General features: G+C 43.9%; 1 protein-coding gene across 3 annotated transcripts in view; it reads right to left on the bottom strand.

Moving 5' to 3' along the window:
- akt3a (v-akt murine thymoma viral oncogene homolog 3a) overlaps positions 1–4,727 on the bottom strand; it is a 29,637-nt gene extending 24,910 nt beyond the window's left edge. The window contains exons 1-2 of one of the 3 annotated variants that reach the window (XM_029834663.1): positions 4,576–4,727; positions 1,480–1,876 (exon numbers count right to left, since the gene is read on the bottom strand). In XM_029834663.1, the coding sequence (XP_029690523.1) occupies positions 1,480–1,525 (46 nt within the window). In that variant the 5' untranslated portion in view covers positions 1,526–1,876; positions 4,576–4,727. The other 2 variants (XM_011603013.2, XM_029834664.1) reach the window with 2 other exon arrangements.
- Positions 4,728–16,014: the final 11,287 nt, after the last annotated feature.

Genomic DNA, 16,014 nt, shown 5'->3' with positions numbered 1-16,014 from the left:
TTGTTTTATGTGTTACGGGAATAATGATGAATAATGATTGACACCATGACTGCTGTCCAACTCACTAGTCTCTGAATGAATAGGAGCACGAGTATAATATTGAATTTTTGCATGTCTGAAGTTTTACTACCTTTTTTGCTCTCTCTCGTTTCAATAAAATCTAATGATGTGACTAAACTTTTCCAGTCTTTGCTGATTGCGACCATTACAGTGAGTCAGCACACAAACACAGACATACCGTAGCATATAATGCAGACAGACACTCATATTCCTGATACAAATAAACGCAGCCCGCACACGCACACACTCCTCAAACTCTATTTCTATTTCTCCCACACAACGATGAAGGCTGGCAGAGCTGCATCGTGACTGGGGGGGATGTGTTCCTATTTATATGCAAAGAAACCTGTCTGAAGAGGACTGTGGCACACACTGATGAAGACTAACCCCTTCAGCAAAAACAGCACCTACTCAATAGAGACATACTCTAAATATGTGTGTTAGCCTACATTACCCACAAGCCTGTGCTGTCTGTTATGCATCTGTGTCACTTCCTGTTCAACAGTTAGTGTTACACATTCCCAGATTCCATCACATAGTCAGGGCCATGATGCTCATTGGCCTAAAAGCCTGGAAATCCCCTTGTTCTATCCCAGAGGCTCTGTTCCATGTACACTGACATTCCCGTACAGACCCACTTCAGCCTGAAACATCCAGCATCAGCAGACATGAGACTCCTTTAAACCCTGACTTTATGGTAGATGTTAGAGCCTAATGCCCCAAAGAGCTTCAGAGTGAATCCATGAGTTGGCACATAAATACTCAATATCACTGTCATAAAACAGCTTTTATACCTGTTGCACAAAACAAGGTCAGAAGGAGTAACCGAGAAAAGGGAACTGGTGTTTTCTAGAAACTCATCGACAGTTAGTGTTTTTTCCTGTGAACAGGATGTTGTCAGTACACCCTCCACCCAAAAGCAACCTCTCAACCCCATGACATGTGACTCTGAGTGACCATTCAGGACGTTTCCAAGAACATAATGAACAACTGTATTAATAAATATCCCTGTGAGTCATAACTAACTTGTTTTTACAGATTGACTGAAAAATATGTGCCCGTGTAATTGCAGGCATGGTAAACACACACACACACACACACGCTTTTTAAACATACCCTAAATGAATGTTATACTGGCCGAGCAGATATAAATACAAGCTTATAATAAACAGACACATTCCTGTAATGCAGAACACACACACGCCCACGATAATCAGACATTCATGTGATCACACACAAGCACACGCGCGTGCGCGTACATATACACACACACACACACACAGACACTCTCATCCTCCCACCGGCACATGTGGACTGGCAGAGCCAGGCCCTAAGTCTAGACAAGAGGCAGAGAAGAACAGGAGAGCAAGCAGAGCTAACAACAGAGGGGGCTGGAAAAAGAGGTACCGGATGTCTTACCCCGTTTCTGGAGCCATCCCTCTCTAACGATGGTGACATCGCTCATGGTTTCTTCACACCGAGTCTGATGCCGCTACACGCCTGCTCCACAGAGAGAGAGAGGGAGGAGGGGAGGGGAGGAGAGAAGGGAAGGAGAGAAAGAGAGGGAGCGGAGGAGAGGAGGGGGGCCTCCGCGTCACTCTCCCTCCCTTCCTTTCCCGTTCGCTCTCTCGGTCGTGCAGTCTCCCTCTTGGGTGCACACACACACAAGCGCACGGTGCGTGTGTGTTGCTTCCTGTTGCGGCTTATCTGCTTGCCTCCCTCTCCTCTTTGTCGTCTTCTTCTCCCCCTTTCTCCGCTGTCTCCTGCACTCTCGTTCCCTTCTCCAGACCTTCCTCCTCACCAGCAGTGACTCAGCCTGGAAGGAAGTGATAAAAAACAATAATAAAGAGAAAAGAAGCAGTGGAATTATTTGCTAGTGCTGTCCTTTCCCTCTTCACTTCCTCCCCTGAAGCCAGCAATGACACAACACACAGCTCGGTACTGTGAGGACAAAACACAGCCCAGGCTCTCCCGACGTTCAGTTCCTCTTTCTGTCACTGAGGCTGTGTGGGATCAGAGCGATGAATTACTGCAGAGCTCTCAGTGAAACAAAAACTGACTAACTCTGAACACCCTGAAAGAACTCATTCATAGATATTTGCTCTAGTTCTGATCAGCAGGAAGTGCAGCTGACTGCTTTTCTGCATGTTGAATTATTATCTGTCGTAATGTGCGTGTGTGTGGATTTGTGTGTAGGCCGATCAGTCTGTCTTTATGTGGGAGGTGGGAGAGCATCTCAGGACTGTGGAGTAGGGCTTGTCTATAAATAGCTGTGGCAGTGAGGGATGCTCTCACACACTCTTTTTCTCTGCCCAAATCTCTGCACCGCTCTGTTTTCTCACTCCTGCTCTCTCTCTCTCTCTCTCTCTGCATAGCTGCAGCATTCACCCCAGATGCACTCTTACTACACGGTATTACACAATGCGCAGCAGCACTATGCAGCTCGGCTTGAATGGAGAGCGACGCTACGACAGCGAGCCCAGCAATAGAAGCTGGAAATCAGTATTCAACTCAGCTAGTGTCTGCACGGCTCCCAGCACATGGAGGGACTGCAACGTCATAACGGAGCAGAAGAGAAAAGGGCTGCTGCACTCACGATCACAGCCCAGCCGATGCCACCAAGCAATTTCTAAACCTAAGGCAGCACAATAAGCTGGAGATGTTAGACAGGTATAACAAACGAAGGCTGATTTAACTGCATTACACACAGCCTCTCCTGTGTGTCAGTAATGAATTAAAGAGCATTCACATAAATGTTAAAGGAAAACAAAACAAAACCAGCATATCAGAGCTTTAATAACACTAATACACGGAGCATAAAGTAATATCACGATGAATGTAATGCAAAAGGCAGTGCACAGCAGTTTCCAGTATGGATCTGGTGTCCATCTCTGTGGAAAAAGGAGTGGACCAGAGGACGTGTGGGCTGATTCAATATTGATACTGGATATTGCTCTGAGAGTTACTCAAATATGAAAGGCTTCAGCCAATGAAAACACTCAGTTTTAATTCACTAGATATAGCCTACTTATCTATATATCCATCTATCTATCTATCTATCTATCTATCTATCTATCTATCTATCTATGTATGATGTTTCCACATGAAATGGTTTTGAGACAACTATGCAAATCCATTTGTAATTTAATGTTTAAACATATTGGAACTGCCCCTCCTGAAAATCTGGGGTTTGTTCCAATAGTGGTGCTGGTAACCTTAGGAAGAGTTTTACCGGTTGATAAACTTCTAGACATGACACAGCGAGCTATCACGCTAGCAACAACCAGCAAGGTGCTGAACAGAATTACAGTCCAGAATCTCATGTGAAGAAAAACAGTTTAGTTCATTTTCACGTCACATCACAACACATCTTCAATTTGTTTTGTTGCGGTTTTGAAACCACGGGAAACCAACAGTTCAGACTTCCCGATTACAAGTTCTGGATTCAAAACTACAGTTTCTACAGTGATGCAGAAATGAGAGGAGAGAGAGAAATCATTGTCATCCTCCAACATTAGCAGCACTTGTTTCAGCCAAAATCGTGACTATTTGTGGGTCACTGCATCAGCCAAACTTTTACGTGTGTAACCCCACGTCTGATGTAAGCAGCGGTGACCCCACACGTCCTTTCTAATGTTCATGCCAGCCTTTGGCTGAACCTCAAGTGCTGTTTCAGCCATGATTTCTGTTCACCATCAGCATCTTACAAACTGCAACCATTTTGCTCTTCCACTAAAGTTTGACATCATTATCTGCGTTTACAACAATATTTGGGGTCAACATTTTGTGTATTATTTTATAAAGAAAGGTCTTTATTCTATCCATGTGGTGAGGTTCATAAGCTGAGGCATCCTCCTCATCTGCCATAAATAAGACAAACTTATTTAATAAACGAAATTAAACTAATTCAAGGTCTAAGAAAATCCTTTATGGTTTGTTTCTGGAGGTGCATGTGAACACTGACCTGCTGGAAGCGCCACAGCGGCCTATGTTGGACGTCAGAGCGGGGAGCGCCAGTCAGTCAATCTGACGCATGTTGCACGCAGCGCGGCTCAGGACGCCTTAAACACGATTTTTAAACTCACCTTTACCGGTCAGCGTAAAGCTGCTTATGGGGAGGCTTCATTGTCGAATGCGGACACCTTCCACCGACGCCCGAGAATTAGCACCAAACAATTTGGCAGCCTGTCACCCGCGGGACCGCCCCCACCTTCCACCGAGTCCACAACATAAACACGCATCATCCCACTAGCTTTTTGAAGTCGGCATTACCTGTGGCGGCAGGTGCTTTGGTATTCCCGTACACGCGTCATAAAAACAGCTCGAGGTGATTTCGTCTTCCCTGTCTCGAGCGGCTGACGTACACAGAGATGCGGCACCGCGAGCTGGGCGCGTGAAGCTACATCAAACGGATTTCCGAGAAGCTACAAAGGCTGCCGCTTCCGCAGCCAACGGTTGTTTTGACTTTCAGGAAAATTCGTGACGTCACACAAAAATAAAATGGCAACCCCCCACCTTTCTTCTTCTTTTTAATTCGTGCACGGACGGGAGCGCGCCGAAACGCAGAAGTGGCAGCGCGTCGAACTGTGCACGCAGCTCGGCGTTTGGGTCTCCCCCGCTGGAGCGAGCAGCTCCCTCATCGTCCAGACATCGTGCGTGTCTCCGCCGGTGAGGAGGCCAAGCATCGCGAGAGACCGCGCGGTGTTTGCCAGGCGTCTGGACGGATGAAACGACGGTTCAAATGGGTTCACCCTTCACAATTAAATTAAAAGACAATGAGTTTGTCACATATTGGGTGCATTAATTTATTAATGCATAAATAAATACACAAGAAACATTTTTTTGCATAGAAGCTACAGTTGGCACATATATTTAATATTGGATGTCTTAATAACCACAGAAGAAGGACGCTGCTCCTACAATGCATTCATATTTTTTCTAAAGGTGCCTGTTAAGCAGACTTGGGCCTTCAAAACCATCTGCTACTCCTTTGTGTTCAAATAAAGACCAGATTTATACAGTTTATGTCTTCAAAACACCAACTCTCACTATACTGATCTGGGGGTTAAAGGTCACATCTTGTGTTTTCTAAAAAGACTCCATTATTGTTTCCTCAGAGCACAGACCTTCCCTCTACATGCACTTTGGCACTTTGTCCTTGAGACTACAGTGATGCAGGAACCTTCTGACCTGATGTGCAAAACCTACCAGTATTACAGAAAAAAAATATTTTAGATTAGATACTAATTGTTCGAGCAGTACATGTTCCAGTCTTATTATGGAAGGAGCTTAGAATTTGTTATTAAAAATTGTATAAAAATCTGAAGAGACTGAAAAGATTCTGCTCTTTATAGGAGTTATTTATTAATGCAAAAGAGAGTGCATTTATTTACTTATTTACAGGGTGGGACTATTTCAAAATGTTTTGTGATCACTTTTGTTCAAAAAGGCTCACAGTTAAAGCTGTAAATATGGTATAAATGTAATATTTATGTAGTATATACATTTTCAGAAACACTATAATGATGTGAATAAAGGCAGCAAAGATTCAATGGGGTGTTTATGATGGCGGAAAAACAATATATTCATATTTTCTCACACTTCTTGGTGCTCTCATTATTCTGTAATCTCAAATCAAATCAAATCAATCTTTATTTATATAGCGTTTTATACAATCAAAATTGTATAAATTGTTTTCCAGAATCCCAGGGCCTAACCCCAGACAAGCAACAGTGGCAAGGAAAGACTCCGCTTTAACAGGAAGAAACCTTGAGCAGGACCAGGCTCATGTAGGGGGACCCTCCTGCTGATGGCCGGCTGGTTAAAGAGAGAGGAGAGGAGAGGAGAGGAGAGGAGAGGAGAGGAGAGGAGAGGAGAGGAGAGGAGAGGAGAGGAGAGGAGAGGAGAGGAGAGGAGAGGAGAGGAGAGGAGAGGAGAGGAGAGGAGAGGAGAGGAGAGGAAACCATGAGCCAGTGGGGGGGTGACAGAGGCCTGTCAGGTGATCATGTTTCTGGACCCCGGCAGCCTTGGCCTATAGAAGCATAACTGAGATGTTAACCTAATGATTAGACGACCCCCTAAGTATGATAATTTGTCTGTCTATAATAGTAACTGGAACTACAGAATTAGTAACAATAAGCTTTTTCAAAGAGGTAGGTTTTAAGTCTGATCTTAAAAGTAGGGATGGAGTCAGCCTCCCGTACCTGGACAGGGAGCTGGTTCCATAGCAGGGGGGCGTGGTAGCTAAATGCTCGGCCCCCCATTCTACTCCTAGTAACTCTGGGAACCACAAGTAGACCAGCATTCTGAGAGCGGAGCGGTCTATTGGGCTGGTAAGGTATCACTAGCTCCTCCAGGTAGGATGGAGCTAGGCCTCTGAGGACCTTGTAGGTCAAAAGAAGGGTTTTAAAAATTATTCTAAATTTAACAGGCAGCCAATAAAGAGACGCCATTACAGGAGTTATGTGATCTCTTTTGTCAATACCTCCTAATCCTAATTAGGAGGTACCTAATCTCCTCCTGATTTTGCTTATCGGCAGCTGAGGAGGACTTTCAAATAAATCTGCAGCGTCTTATCAGATCCAGAGACCAGACAGTTGCAACAGCATATGACTGCATCTGTGGTGGAAAGCTGATGAGTTGTGCAGTCTGGATGATTCTTAATCAACCTATTTTATTTTTGTTTCTTCTTGCTGTGACTCTTATTTCTAAATTCCTAAGAATGTGGATTAAGGAAGAATAGGAATGAGTGTACATTCCTCACACTCTTTACAGTAACTGTGCCAATATTTTAAATCTGACAGAGATTTTGGGATATTCTAACACAACGACCCTCCATCTGTTCTCTTTTTGTGTATCTTTCTTCCTGTCTCCCCAGATGGCATGGTGTGTGTGGCGTGTGTTGCGTGGCTGGGCAGCAGCGGCAGCGGTAGGGGCCCTGGCTGTGCAGACACAGGTGTAGCTCACTAGCATGTCAGATTAGCCATCAGCTGGCTTCTTGCACACAGCCCTGGGTGGAAAGGGGAGTGTGGGCTGAAACCAGCAGCCAAGGTGTGTGTGTGTGTGTGTGTGTGTGTGTGTGTGTGTGCGTGTGTGTGTGTGTGTGTGTGTACATGGGGTGACACAGAGGTAAAGATAAACAGACAGCTTGAAAATAGAAAAGGTAGCACAGGGGAGTCCCTCTGTTGCTGTGACCAGACGTGTCCCTGTGACATACGTGCACACAGACATGACTTCTCCATCCAGTTCACGCAGAAAAGCAGCACAGTGATTCTTCTGCTGACCGGATTTGCAGCATTAGCACAACATGTGTTCTGAAATGTGCATTAATCCATAGGAACAAGACTAAGAACAGCAGCAGTTAACATGATTACCTCTAAACACAGATTGTGGATAAAATCAAGGCTGCCCTCAGCAGCATTGCAGCTACTTTTAATGATCCAAAGAATTCATTTACAATTTCAATGTAATGCAGATGAATATACATGTAAGTAAAATATCATTCACCTCATCATGACAATAAACAGGGGATTTGCATTCATTTTTTAACAAGCATATTGTTGAGAGAATACATTCTGCTGTATATCGTGTAGATTTTCTAATTGTATATATGCTGAGATTAGTAAAGACTTTCTTTTAAATAGAGTTTAATAGAGTTTGACAGCATTTCCTTGTTTGACCTCCATTTTAAAACATTGGGGACTTAAAAAAGATCTCATTTTTTGGATTCTCTGGAGGCATCATTACAGTATTTAGTTTAGCCGGTGTCTGTGTCAGTCAGTCCATCCAGCCAGATTTATTTTCTTTCTTCATAAAAACAAAACAAAACAATAAAAGTGCCTTTTTGGTGTGTTTTTTTTTCTTATTTTTCAGTTTAAAATTAAATTGATTCAAACATTTTGTAGGTTTGTTCCACATCAATTCCTCTGAATCTCTGTGTGGCCAGAGATTTCTTTGCACACGCGTGCACACACACACACACACACACACACACACGCACACACACACACACACCTGGCATCCCAATGTCACACCAGAGTCCAGAACGTCTGTCCACACTAAACACCCCCCCACGCACACACACACAGGCACAAAAGTTACTTCCTGCATTCCTACCCCCAACATTCCCGTGTCTCCTGTCTCTGTCCTCCTGTCAAACACATACCCTTGTGACTCCCTTCACGTCATGCTGCACCCCCCCTCCCACACAAACACACACACACACACACACAGCCTAACTCCAGTCCCAGCCTCCCAGCTCCCAAAACCCAGGGAAGCAGCAGCCGTGTGGCCCAGCATGGCACCCCATACCTCTCCATCCTATCCATGGTCCCTTTGAAGTGGCTTTAGGAGAGAGGTCAGCCTCACCCCAGAGACCCCCGTGGAGGTAGGGACAGCTGCGGTCAGACACATCCTGTGCAGGGGACACGTACGTAAGAGAACGGGCACATGTACACACAAGACAGGACAGAGCAGCTGCAGCCACGGTGTTGAAGGTGTGCTGTACAGCCTGGGAGCCAGTCTGGTCCAGCATGGCTCTGCTGTGTTCCACTCTCTTCTGTTCTGGGTCACCTATCGTGCACTGGGGTGTGAAATACAGTCAGCAGAGTACCATGACCATATTGGGTTGTAACATGTTATAATTTAAAGCTGTTTCTGCTGCTGTTGCATGTATGTTGGATGAGTACCCCTCATTTAATCAAGAGGAAGTGGTCCTAAACATTTTTAAATAATCCTATTAAAATCATCTTTTGACAAATATGTCCTTTCAAACTGTTAATATGTTAATTATCAGAAACAGCAAGATCTCGTCTCAGAAACATGTTCAACGGGATGGTTTCTGGAACCACGACTTGCTTTGATGGTGAAAGCAGATCTGTCCATGTGCAGTGCCTGCGTTGGCGAGTTGTGTTTCCAATATCTGTGATGGCATATGACTGCAGGATTATTTATGAGTGCGGGCAAAAGCAATTATGTGATTGACTGCTGCTTAGTGACAGCTGCTGCACTCATGGAGGAGTCCTTTCTGCTCTGAGGCCAAGGATCTGGATTTATTCCTGAAGTTCATTCTGTTACGTTTGTCAGTCTTTGTGACAGGTTTGAGAATTAAAGTGGCTGAAGTGACCGAGGAAGGCTTTTGTCGTGTTATCATGTGCATTTTGAATGTTTGTTTCAGAACAAAGAGTCTCAGTCTGAGCAGCCAAATTCAGAAGAACTGATCAGGGAAATACCTAAAAACTGAAAATCCTCAAACAACACTACATAACTAGCTGAAACAGTCGAACAAACAGAGACACCACTTTATATTCAGGTGGAAAATCATGAAAACACAACTTAGCCTTATGTGTCACTTACGTATATCCTCCCAGTTCAACCAGTCTCTACTTATGCAGGAACCCCTCCGGGCCAGTAGAGAGCACTGCGTTCTTCAGGGCTACAGCTGCATTCCTCATTTCCGTCCTACTTTTCTTTAAAATGTAGAAACATCTGGAGGAGAAGACACTTGTGCGTGTTAGTTATTCACATGACATCTGGAGCTGTGGGTGACGTCGGGTTGAGGAAATATTAGGATATTGATGAATTTTTCATGCCAGGAAGACAAGACGATCATCTCTGGGGGGGTGCGGGAAAGATGTGAGTTAAGGCTCCTGTGAGCACTCTTGTGTCAATGTGCATGTGAGTTCCAGAGGAAGTTACAGCACATCTGTCAACATCTGGGTGCACAGACTGTGTTTGCTTTTCCAACAACTGGGTGAGATCAAAAACACACACACTTTAAGCACAGCCAGAGGAAAGAACAACAGTAACACACACACACACACACACACACACACACACACACACACACACACACACACTTCAAAACCTTCTGATGGCCCCCAAGAGCCCCCGAAAGCCCTGCCGCTTCCTATTTCTGGTTTGTGCCTGCTTCTGCTTTCTGAGTCTCACGTTGTTTTCATTTTGCACATAAACACACATTCAGGATTATGCACATACACACTTTGTGAAGCTGTGATTTCATTCCCATCCGGGGGAGGCACACAGAGGGCGTTCAAACTGCTGTGTAACATCTGTGGGGGTGAATTTTTATACAGGAGTTAACGTTCTTTGCCCTTATCTATCAAAGTGTTAAGCTGTCGATGGAAAATTCACACCTGATTTTGTAGTTTTAAAAGAAAATTTTAATATCTTTTATCAAATATGAACAGACAGAGCTTGTTTTAGGTTTGGGTCAAACATGCTGGGTTCTGTCAGTAACATCTGAGGTACATTAGTGATGAACATTCGACCTCTGAGAAGTTTTCAAAGTTAAATCTGTTTTTATGTGAGATTGTTGACAGACTTGGTTTTTTTTTTCCTCCCCCTCAAATCTGAGAACAGATTTTGAGATATTGCTAAAGCATAAATGCCAACATATGGCTGCTGTAACCCATGAGGGGAGTAGATCATCCTGATGTCATCGGAGGGCTTTCATCGCAGGTTTAACCACTAACATCATGGAAAAACTATATCCCAGCAAATGCCATAACAGCGTCCAGTTGTTGTTTACTTGGTCAGTTTGATAGCAGGCTTGAGATCCCACCCAATGGGAGGGAGGGAGGCTGCACCATGTCGCCCCGGTGACAGCTCACCATATGGGGGCCAACACACGTTCCTTAAGCCCTGTGGAGGTCCGCACACATGGACACCACACAACAGAGCCAAAGCGCCCTGGCAGATGCCACCTCTGTGGTTACCATGGTGCTGGGGCGCATGCACACACACACACACACACACACACACACACACACACACACACACACACTCATGCGCGCATGTCAAACTCTACTTCAACATTTTTCTACAGCGATGCTTGCGTATTTGGTTGTAGATGTTTTATCCAACCCAATTTTGCTGAAGTGACCTCACAACGACTAAATTGCGTCACACTGGTGATTGGTTGGTTCACGTCAAGGGACACTTTGGTCTTTGGTCCATCTTCATGTACCTAATATGTTCAAGAGTTGGTGGAATATTTAACAAAGAACATTTAAACAATATTTAATATTCATCAGAACTGATGAAGCCTCTTGGATGAGAGGTGAAAACAGTCCAGTTGCTATGATTCAACTACCAGAAAAAACCTTCAAAATTGTTTGTTTAATGGTGACAGCACACAAAAATCATAGGGTTCTGTGTAATGTGCAACGTGTTGCTTTTCAGCAACACTGCAGCACAACTGAAGTGCCCACAAATAAAGGTCTATATTATATAAAAATCAGACAAAAGTCTGAGAAGATTAAATTGTAATCTCATTAATTTTTAAAAGTAATCCATTATATATAATCAATGTAGAGGTTATTAAAGAGACACACCACAACAATCTCTCTATCTTTTTCTCCAGTCTCCTGATTTTTATCTTGCTATTGTATCTGTAATTCCTTTTTAAAAAGTGGGTGTAATTTTATCTCTTTGAAGGACGGATCTCTCATCAAGCCCCGGGGCTCACACAGCCAACATCTGGGCTGTTTGGCAGGCTTGTTGGAGATCCTTCGCAATGCTGCTCCAGATGTAGGCAAGGAAGGCCCAGCACACACAGATGGAGACACACTAGAGCTGTCAAATGCGCGCGCGCGCACACACACACACACACACACACACACACACACACGCACACACACACACACAGGCGCCTGTGTGAGGAACATCGATACAAACACACACACACTGGCACTGTGTAGGCTGCACACATGAGGGATAATGTGCGTTCATGCATACAGATGCAAACACAAATACAGATGTGGGAATTATAAAACACACACACACACACACACACACACAAACACACACTTTAAACCCAGATGGAGGCAGGGCGGCAGCTGATGTGACAGGCAGAGCGGTTGGCACAGGTAACATGTCCTCAACAGCTGGCGCAGGTTAGGCATTCCTGGGAATTGGCGCCACAAGGCAAATGTTCCTGCTGGCGTTGCGTCTAGCAGGCTGGCGCACCGTTACCAGTTCATACACACTGGACACTACTCATGAAAAAATGGAACAGCAGGGGATCTAACAATTGATGTTTGTTATTTCCTGCATAATTTCACATAATGTCAGCTAACTGAAAGGGCGCTCTGTGTGCATGTGTGTGTGTGTGTTTGAGTGTGTGTATGTGTTCTTGTTTTTCTGTGTGTGGAAGAGTATTAGCCTTTTCACTGCCCAGGGGCTAATTTCCTGCTGCAGCTGTTGGCTACTTCCTCTGACATCTGGACTGAAAAGAGACAGTCAGACAGCAGAGAGACTAAAGTGACACTTTTACTGTCATTACAGCGATGATCTGTGGCGATCGCAGGGCTGTGTGCACGTTCTTGGCTGAGACCTGGCTGTTATGCATCTGCTGAGCCTGTATTTATTTAAAGCTCCGTCCCTATTAGTGTGTCATGCTGTTTTTCTCACACCCTCTTATCGTTTCTGTGTGTCCGCGTCCGCGTGGACACGTCCAACAGCTGCAACAACCCGACCATTTCCTCCCTGTTACTGGCAAAAAAAAACAACCTTAAAACTACACACATTTAATTTGGCCCACCCTCATCTGTTATTACAATTGAAATACAAGCATGGCAGCATTGTTCACCTTAACTCTGTTAGTCTGATTTCCTTTGTTGTTGTTTCCTCTCCATTAGTTATTTTGTCTTCACATCCCAAGGCCTCAGATAATTAAATTCACTGAAATTGTGCTGAATGATATTGACGATATAACTGAACGTAACAACACCGACGTGGTCAACTACAGGGTTCATCTGACTGTTGTTATACAGCTGTGAGTACAATGAGCCTGAACATGATACCGATTCTAAAAACAAAAAACATTTAAAATGGTCAGGAGACATATTTGTCTGTGGGAAGACAACTGGCCAGATGTAGAGTCCCCTCGTCCCCCCCCCCCCCCCCCCACACACACACACACAGCGCTCAGCAAGGAAACGGCCGGCTGGCTGCTGGCTTGGAGGCGCCATTAACCAATTTAGCTTCCAGATGTCCATCATACAACCACAGCCAAGGCTGCGCAGCTCTCTGTGATCTTCACACACGCGGGTGTGAACAGCCTACACATTCATACACACACCGAAACTGCGATGTGCCGATGCAGAGACAAGCATATATAAATGTATAAGAGCAGGGACTCATCATATACGGCACACTTTAGCACATCAGCCCGTCTGTGGCTGCCCATAACGCCGACGTTTGATTGACAAGCGGAAAACCTGATAGATGAGACTCACTTTTTGATCATTTCTGAAATGATCATCACCATCTGGAGAAAAGAAAGTTAAACACACAGTTGTTTCTCCTGATGTCTCGTCCCACTGAGACACCGATGCACACATCCAAGTGGATGTTCCACACAAACGTATTTCTAGAAAGACACACACGCGCTGCTCAAACGGACAGATGCTGCTCCTCTAGAGGCACAGAGACCCGACAGCTGTTCCCCAGTCAGTCAGATGGGGTATCATTGGTAGTTCATGAATATTTTAAACTCAGTCAAAATGGCTGCCTTCCAGACTCCTAACAGCAGCCACGCTGGGCCAGATGAACAGATCATTAAACTATAGGAACCAACCTCCTCCCACGTCACACGAGCGATAATGAGAGAGAGATGTTTATGGTGTTTCAGGTGAAGTGAAACCGTCCTGTTCCTCTTCTGAAACAAGTTTCAAACGCAACCACAAAACCCTCATGAAAGCCTGTGTGTGTCGTTGCAGCCTTCATACATATACACCTACTTTCTCTGCTCTACCCTTTAACCCTAAAACATCTGTCTGCCCTCCATCCTCATTCTCAGCAACATCTTCCTCTCTTCCATTCCAGCTGTGATAACAGAGGTGGAGGTGATGCTTCTATTCTGACTTTATTCGTTCTGACTTCCTCGAGGATTTATTAACCATTCAATCTGAGATGTTTTTGGTTATTCATATTCTTTATAGTGAGCTCAATTTTTGAGGTAAATTATTTGTAACTGTTAATTTTGTACATTTTATTTGAATATGCTCGTTTTTCTGCATTCATTACAAGCCACGTTAACATCCCAGTCCATGTGTTTGGAAAAAATCTCAAGGAGAATGTTAAACGATGATCTGGATGATTTAACAATCCGCGTCGCCCCTGCGAGCTGCTTTTTATGTTCTTTCTTCACCATTTCAGCCCCTGCTGCTCTAAAGTGGAGGAAAACAATTTACAGTGAATGCAAATGAGCTTAAACATCTTGATCCCCAAATTTACCAGTAAATTAAAGGTCAAATTAACAACCAGCTGGCAACAGATGGAACATTATTTTCTTGCCCAAAGAAGGAGATAAAGTTTTTTTTCCCCAGACACAATAAAATTAATGTGGTTTACATCAATAAAACTAAGCCATAAAATGTGTTTAAAATGTCTTTTAAAGTCATTTATTAAATAAAGAACTTCCCCAAGATGCATTCCATGAGTCCTTTTATGCATCATTTTAAGGGTAAACATGAGGATCATCATGGAATGAGTTGGATTCAAACAGCTGTCTGTGTTCAACACCTTTGAATATTAAAAACCCGTCGACAAGCAAATTATAATTAATGCTGGCAAGCAAGGGGAGAATCTGTGAAGCATACAGTCATAATGTCTCACGGATGGCCAGAGGTGTTCTCTGAATCACTTCTTCTGCCAGATCCGTGGAATGTGTTTTCTTTTTTTCCCCAGATTTTATTTACATAAGAAATCAGCACACACTCGGGGATTTTGGCTTCAGGGCAACTGAATTTTTTTTTTTTTAATGGTTTAACGCTCATATGAAACAGACATTTCAGGGAACAACAGAGATTTACAAAATTTATCAAAGTTGAATAAAGAAAAATATATAATTTTTTATCATGTCATTAAAACTGATAGAGCAAACAACGGGTTTTACAGCGACCTCCAGAGTCAGAGGAGCGAAACGCATCCATCGGGCCCAATGTGAGATATTTTAATAAAACAAACCAGTTACAGAGAAAAAAGGTGAAAACTGCTCGACTAACTCGACTCCCCAGAATTTCCAGGGAGAATCCAACCATCAACTGAAGCAAAAAGCAAAGAGCTCTACTCTGCGTAATGGTATTTATGTTGGATATATTTTCCTTCTTCTGCGCTTTGTTGTTCAGCTGCAGTAAGGAAAAAATAGAACCTTAGAACAGATAATTTCAAACATCAGTCTGGTTCTGCTTTTTGGCACACACACACACACACACAGACACAGACACAGACACACACACACACACACACACACACACACTAGAATGCATTCTGGCATCTGTCAGCAGCAAAACAATGTGTGGATCAGAGAAAAGAACGCATGAGCTGTGGGAGAAGTTTAGAAACCAGGGATCTCTTGAGATATTTACACACACGCACCACAAAAGATCCCAACGCACGGAGGGCTCTGGGAAGAAAAACCTATGCTGCAGCCTATGGAGGTAAGTCGCTGTTTGTGTGCACAAAAACAGCTCATAGCAGTCTACATGCATAAGTGTTGCAAATGAACCTTGGTGTTATGAAAATTTGTCCAAAAATCATAATTCTGGTTGCTGTTTTTTGACTGCCTCTTGTCTGTGAGTCACAATGTATCTTTGTGCATGAACAAGGGGCTCATTGTCATGTGCTGGTAATTGATAGACACATAACAGGGTCATCGTTCATTAGCATTTTAACAATTATAGCTATGACACCGTATCGTGTGAATTCATTGCCATACAGGGACGCAGTTCATCCAGCCATCTATTAGTGACGCCAATTAGTTTACTGGGACAGGTTTAGAGGATGCAAATAGGCCCGAAGTCTCAACTGGCCAAACTTTTTTTTTCATGCCAAAGCTCCAGTGACAGACATTTGATGGTGTCCCCATGAGGTAAATCTAGAGTATATTTCAGCTTGAGATTGACATATGGTTCCATTGAGACTTATAAT

This window comes from Takifugu rubripes, chromosome 4 (assembly GCF_901000725.2).
Source record: "Takifugu rubripes chromosome 4, fTakRub1.2, whole genome shotgun sequence".
Lineage (NCBI taxonomy): Eukaryota > Metazoa > Chordata > Actinopteri > Tetraodontiformes > Tetraodontidae > Takifugu > Takifugu rubripes.
The sequence above is the reverse complement of the archived record's forward strand: the minus strand, read 5'-3'. Positions and strand labels throughout refer to the sequence as shown.